This window comes from Mollisia scopiformis (genome assembly GCF_001500285.1).
Source record: "Mollisia scopiformis unplaced genomic scaffold LY89scaffold_9, whole genome shotgun sequence".
NCBI lineage: Eukaryota > Fungi > Ascomycota > Leotiomycetes > Helotiales > Mollisiaceae > Mollisia > Mollisia scopiformis.
Genome location: NW_017263589.1, coordinates 479,767 through 486,183, shown reverse-complemented (window position 1 = coordinate 486,183; position 6,417 = coordinate 479,767). Strand labels below are relative to the sequence as shown.

Below are 6,417 nucleotides of genomic sequence, written 5' to 3'. Positions count from 1 at the left end.
TGATAGTTTAGTCCTAATGTGAAGAGTTTTAATTTCGAGGTTCTACAGCCTGAACGCACGGACTTTTGTCCCCATGTTCGTAAGTAAGCGATTAATTGTTGTTCCGTATACAAAGCGGTGAGGGGAAATAGGTAGAAGCTCAACTCACCAAACGACACTTCTTGATACTTGGCAGATCATCCTTGATTCCAATGTCTCGACACAAGCGTTGCCAATTGTCCAACTTGCTAACGTTGCCGAAATAGCGATCGAACTCTCCAACGATAGTCTTCTTCGTGAGCTTGGGCGGTTCTGGCTGAAAGGGGAGCTTGTCTTCCATGGTGGTCTGAGCCAAGGCTAAAGTCATCGTATCAACCGTGTTGGAAGTAGAGTTGCCCATCTTCTCATTCTTCTTCTTGGCCATGATATTGACTCCGAGACACTCTTATGAGATGGAAATCTGAGTGTAGGTGAGACGGAGGGAAAGAGAAAGAAATTGGAAACTGAAGGAACAAGGATGAAAGAGGGGCAGGAGACTGCCAAACGGAGTCTGCAAGTCTCCAGTATGCGTCAGACATCCTTCGTTGTATGCCATATTCTCCTTTCATTTTATGCATGCAAACAGAGCTCAAACCAGAATCATGCAGGCTTCCTTCCACAGAAACTGCTGCTTTCAATGTAGATGCATGAGAGGGTCAGAAGACGACCGATGCATGGACTTAACTTAAGGAAAACCTCTCGGTTGATTCTAGAGCGTTTTCACGCTTGCTACATGCCAACTTGACAACGAAGAAAATGGCAGCTAGAAAGGATCACGTGATTGCATCGTCCTGTTCAACTTCTATTTCCCTCAACGAGGAAAAATGAGTGATGGATGGTGGATGGTATACATGTTTGGTATTCAGCTCTAGTCTTTATCGACTGTAACCTCCAGTACCATGATGTAGCAGCAAGCACTCCATTTCCATCCTCTCAAGCTCGCTTAAAAAGGGAACCTCAAACATGAAAACCTCAAATTCCAGATGTCCCATCTCCCCGAGGACGTTATCGTAAAACCCACATCAAAGTCATCATACATCCAACAAACAAACACAAAAGCCAATCTCAACTCTAAAGGTGCCAACCGTCTCCACAATCGTGACCGTTAACGGAAACTCCCTTCAGTAACCGACTCAGTCCCAACGTCAAACCTCTCTGCATCATACCAACGAATAACATCTTCATCAGTAGGCTCTCCCTTTCTCGCCTGAGCATATCGTTCTCTAACCCACACAATGTCCTGTAAAACCTTCAAGTCCAACTCCCCCTCATCGCACCACATGAAGTTGTACTCTCGAGCCGTAATGCCAGCTGGTGGGTCGAAATCGATGGTGAACTTGCTCTCGTAACGGCGCTTCAACGCTTCTCGTGCACGCATATGGAGTAATGGATTGGTGACAGGTGCGCACGGATCGAAGGCTCGGAATTTGTGGTGGAGAATCTCGGCTGGTGTCATTGAGGGACTTAAGGTTGCAGTATCGAAAGCTTCAGGATTGACGGGGCATGGCTTGCGTCGAATCTCGGCAGGGACTGTAAGGCAACTCGATTAGTAAAGTCCTTCAATTGTTCACGCAACGCGTAAGGTAAACATACCATCGGACACGGGATCATCTTTGCTCTTGAAAATGTCCAGATTGGACAAATTGAGTGGCTTGAAGCTGGGGATTGGAGGCAATTTGATGTTCTTGCTTGAGATCGAGTGACCTAGACGGCTGAAGACATTCATGGTCTCTTGAAGTCTGTCTATTCGCTCTTCTCTCTCAAATCGATCTCCTTCACTGGCTCGCTCCATATTAAACGTGGGAAGAGCAGAAGGCGGGCGGGACCGACTGCGACGCGTGCGGAACGACTCTTTGAGCCCTTTGAAGATCATGATGGAGCTGGACGTTCTTGGTGTTATAACGGTGGTGGTGTTGTGGGACAACTGAGAAAGCGGGGATATTGAACACGGTTGGAGAAAATCTTTCGGGAGAGGAAATTCACCCCATCGCTTGTCCGACTTGAAGTTGAAGTAAAGACGCGTGCTGTGAAAGTGAATTTGTAAATGTCCCACCGCCTTGGCAGAACATTAGGAGCCCGTATGTACTGTTACTATGCAGGACATATCGCCCGAGGATGGCATGAACATTCTGAATTGAGAAAAGTGTGGGAAATTATCGGGTCCACAATGTCATAAATCGACTTCTTCAAAGGAGTGAACTACATTGTTTGATGTTTAGACTTACGAAAACTACAATCTTTCCATGTTTGGTAGAAACGAAACTGCTGCGAGCCAAATAGCACATAAGCATCATCAGCACTCGAATTGCCTTCACAAAACGGTTACCAACAAACTTGCACTCTACCAACAAGCCTGAAAACTAATTATATAGAAAAGTATTCTGATATGCTTCTGAACTAGCAGACTTTTCCATCCACAACACCCGAGCACATAAAGAAAGTTAGACTTATGTGGTACACCAAATCCAATTCTCTTGAGTTATCATTGTCATTGAACCGGATTGAGCATGAGACATAAAGGCAGTGTCCAAATTGGATCTATGTCGTACTACTCGGTGCCGTGATACATATTCAAAAGCTACCCTAGAGATACTGGACATAGGATCAACAAGGTGGGGCAAGTGGCAGCGCTCTTTAGCTGCTGCAAGTTATCAAGTTAAGTGTACCTGTATACGAAACTAGAAGTACAGAGATTGAGAGTTAAATTTTGAATAGACAACGCCCAATTCAAGGCCCAAACTTCAGACGATGATAGTGCCATTTGAGACCTCAATATCGGCATAGAATGGCGCTCTTGAATTGACGGATATGAAAAACTATATAACTAAAGGCAGAGTCAATACAGATGATAGCAGCTCTACGCTTTGTATGATACAAAGAGATTTGTAGGATACTCAAAGTAGACGTGCAATTAACTGAGAGAAATTTCAATTCTCACAGTGTTGAACACTGGCACTCGAGTGCTGGGCCAGGCCTCCTGGATAGCTCCTGGATAGTCCCTATTGAAACCAAGAAGGACTGAATTCTCGTCCTGGCCTCGGTATACAACGTTATCGATAAGAGAAATAGCAGAGCATCAGGATTGGCTTCAACAGACGAGTCTTATTGACAAGGCACACGCTAATAAAAGCTATGGATTTTCTCAATCTCTATCCCGCATCAACCTTCCTCGCAGAATCATCTCGAGATCACAATTTGCTTTTGACATCCGCATAGCATCTCCTCTCGAGGAACACCTGTCTTTCCAATTGTGTACAAGATGCTACCAGGAAATTTATTCAGCACTTATGAACGGTACAAGGGGGATACGGACTCCTTTATCTCCTACCTCTACGATACAGCCGTCAAGTGTGGATACCAGTACATCGACCCTGCACTTGCTATCACAGTCGATGTCAGCATCAATACCCCGCTCGGCGGCCGCAAGAAGGGTAAGGCTCGCAAAGAAGCAAAACAGAAAGACAATCCAGACGTCTTGCCGCAACATCCACTTCCCATCATCGAGCTTGTAAAGCAGGCAAAAGCTATCGCAAACTCGGACAAGCATATCAAGGTACCCTTGGCTACTCAAAGACACCTTCAGGAAGCCATTGATGCACGAAAGACTTGTACAGCATGGTTTCGGGAAAGGGTGGACACATTGCAAAATCGCAAGTCAGCGGTTGACATCGAGAAGAGCAACAGTAACCATGAGTACTTCATCAAGGTCCTAGACAGAATCCATGACATTCTCAAGCCTTCCTTTGAGGTCATGAAGCCATCGCCAGCATCTCTTGTTGAGGAAGCACAGGATGAATTGGATAAAAATATCATCAACCGATTCCATGGCTTAGAAGTGGAGGATACCAACATGCAAGAATATGATGCACTCCCTTCAGTCGGCGTCGGCACCAGTTCGCAGAGTCAATCGCAGACGCAAGAGGTTGCAATTGACCAAGATGCCAATATGCAATTCAGAGTGTATTGTTTCTTCCAAGACTTGCACACTCTATCATATTTCCTCAAACAAACATGGAAGGACGTCACGGAAGCAAAACTAGATCAAAGAACGGCTTGTATGATCACCAACATATGCATGGAGCGCGTCCAAACTGCAGAGCAAGTCCTCATTGACCTGGATCCAGAACGTTTCGGTAAAGCACCGTACCACGACATTGTCTCCATGATCCACCCGGTCCGCTCTTTCAAGCTTCAACCTGATGAAGTGGGCTTTGGGAATGATTCAAATACGAATAAGAACGACAATGCAACGGTCAAGGAACATGAGAGACAGGGCACAAATGACTCGACGGTGCTGAGCTCGGAACCCGATGACTATTTCTTCACAAATATGTTCCTGATACTGGACAAAGCGAGGAGATTCATGAACAATACCGTGGGCTTCGCATCAGTACCATTTCTGAACTGGCGTTTCCACTCCGAACCACATCTAAAGCCAGAGAACAAGTGGTGGCCGTTGGAGGACGTTGCGATATCCAATATCATGCTTGACCTAAAGCTGAAGATTACCTTGGAAGAAACGGAGAAGATGACGCAAGCAGCAAGAAAGTCAGGATATTTGGAAAAGGTGTCCGATTCCCAGCCTCCATTTGCTGACAACACGACAACATGTCTTCAGAGCGTACTTTCTGAATCCAGAGTCACAATCTCTGCAGTTTACCAGGCTCGGATCCTTATGGATCTTAAATACTTGCTTGCCGAAAACTTTGTTCTTGGAGCAAAGCCTTATGCAGAATTACTACATTCTGCTGCGGCAACCATTTCATCGCTCCAGATGGACTGGAAAGGAGATAGTCGATTGTCGAAACAAGAACTTCAAGTAGAATTTCTGAAGGTTCGGGAAAAGCAGCAACTAACATTTATCAACGATGATATATGGGACAAGGCCAACAAGCTACGCCGTCACCTGAAGAATAATATTGAGGCCCCTTTCTTCGTTAATACGAAGCAATTATGGATCGACGACCCATCCACTCTGGACAAATGTCAGAATGTGCCTTCAACACCCAGGCCAGTCTGGTGGAATCAAACACAGATACCTAGTGATCCCACACCAGATTCTATTTATACATGTCTGCCCATGTATTGCAGCCTCGAGGAGTTGAAGCTTAAGGTTGATATGAATAAACTTGGGATAGGAGTGGCCAATACTCATGCTTCGATCCTGACTATAGCCCATGTATACAATGCTTTCAAACAGAATGGGCTTGTAGACCAAGCATGGCCACTATTGGACAGGGTCATTGAGGCTCATATTTCAGAATTATTTAATGGCAGCTTGCCAACCTCGAATGAACAGATCTTCAGGAGATGGCAGCTTCGCACTGGAACTCCAGCCACAGCATTTGCACCAGGAAGTCGCAAGGACTCTCCAAGTCTAGCTCAGATGCAGAAATTTCTCTGTTCGTTGCTGAAGCCAAATTATGCCTCGACACAGCTAAGTGACTACTTCAACAACAACATAAGCAGCGAAATCTTACTGCACAGGGTCTGGGGGCATGAACAGGCAAACAAAAAGAGCAGCAGAACTAAAGATCCAATTTCGACGCTAAGAGACTCAGTGGAGAAGATGTTGCCACTTCTTGATCTTGACATGATTGATCTGACAAGGAAATGTACAACACTGCTGGCTGATATCCGGAAAGAATGCAACATCAACCTCGGAATAGAGGAAGGATCGAATAAAGGCCGGTACCACTTTGTCTTCAGCATATACACAGGCAACAAACTTTTTAGTGGACTGCAAGACGAGTTGGAAATTTTCGACGTTGCTGGGAAAAGCCACGAGATGATAACTCATACTGCAAAGATGTTGCAAGAGTTCATCAAGCATGCCGCTTCACCACAACAGGTTGTACCCCTAGATGTCATAAGCAACGTTAAAGAGGCAGCCAATCGGCCGCCGGTAAAAAGTATCAAAAAGAATATGGAAAAGATTGCCGCCCTGAAGCGATGAAGCTTGTTTGTAGATGTGTCGTGAGGGAAGTACAGCGACTGGGATACCCTCTGCGCTGATCAAGGTTGGTCCTTTGTGTAAAGCTTTGAGTCTCACACCTAGGTTACCCGATGAGTCGTCGGGTAACCTAACTGTGACTATGAGTATGTTCGCACCCGATGGAAAAAGCTTTATCATTTGCGGCAATGTCAGCATATCTAAGTCAATGCGAGTTTTTGAGACAAAGTATAGTACAAAAGTGGACAATAGCAGACATTAATGCTTAAAATCCAGACATAGGAAATCAAAACACATATTTTAGTCTATAAGCAAACACTTGTGTGACAGCACTGTGACGATGGTGTGAGGTGGCGACGCAACGTCGGGCTATTCATTTAGAATCTAAAGCTAAGGAGAGAAGAAAGGAGAGGAGGAGAGATCTATATACATATACATGTCAGAAG

General features: G+C 45.2%; 2 protein-coding genes across 2 annotated transcripts; one reads left to right on the top strand and one right to left on the bottom strand.

The window, feature by feature from the left end:
• Positions 1-1,123: 1,123 nt before the first annotated feature.
• Positions 1,124-1,891, bottom strand: LY89DRAFT_667711 (uncharacterized protein; the record flags this gene model as incomplete). Its single annotated transcript, XM_018212995.1, has 2 exons — positions 1,124-1,548; positions 1,612-1,891. 2 exons carry the CDS (start codon positions 1,889-1,891, stop codon positions 1,124-1,126), a joined length of 705 nt encoding a protein of 234 aa, XP_018073384.1.
• Positions 1,892-3,277: 1,386 nt separating this feature from the next.
• LY89DRAFT_774505 (uncharacterized protein) lies at positions 3,278-6,122 on the top strand (the record flags this gene model as incomplete). The annotated part of the gene is made up of 1 exon (XM_018221970.1): positions 3,278-6,122. The coding sequence occupies one exon, from the start codon at positions 3,278-3,280 to the stop codon at positions 5,972-5,974; it is 2,697 nt and encodes an 898-aa protein (XP_018072988.1). The 3' UTR covers positions 5,975-6,122.
• Between the last annotated feature and the right edge of the window lie 295 nt (positions 6,123-6,417).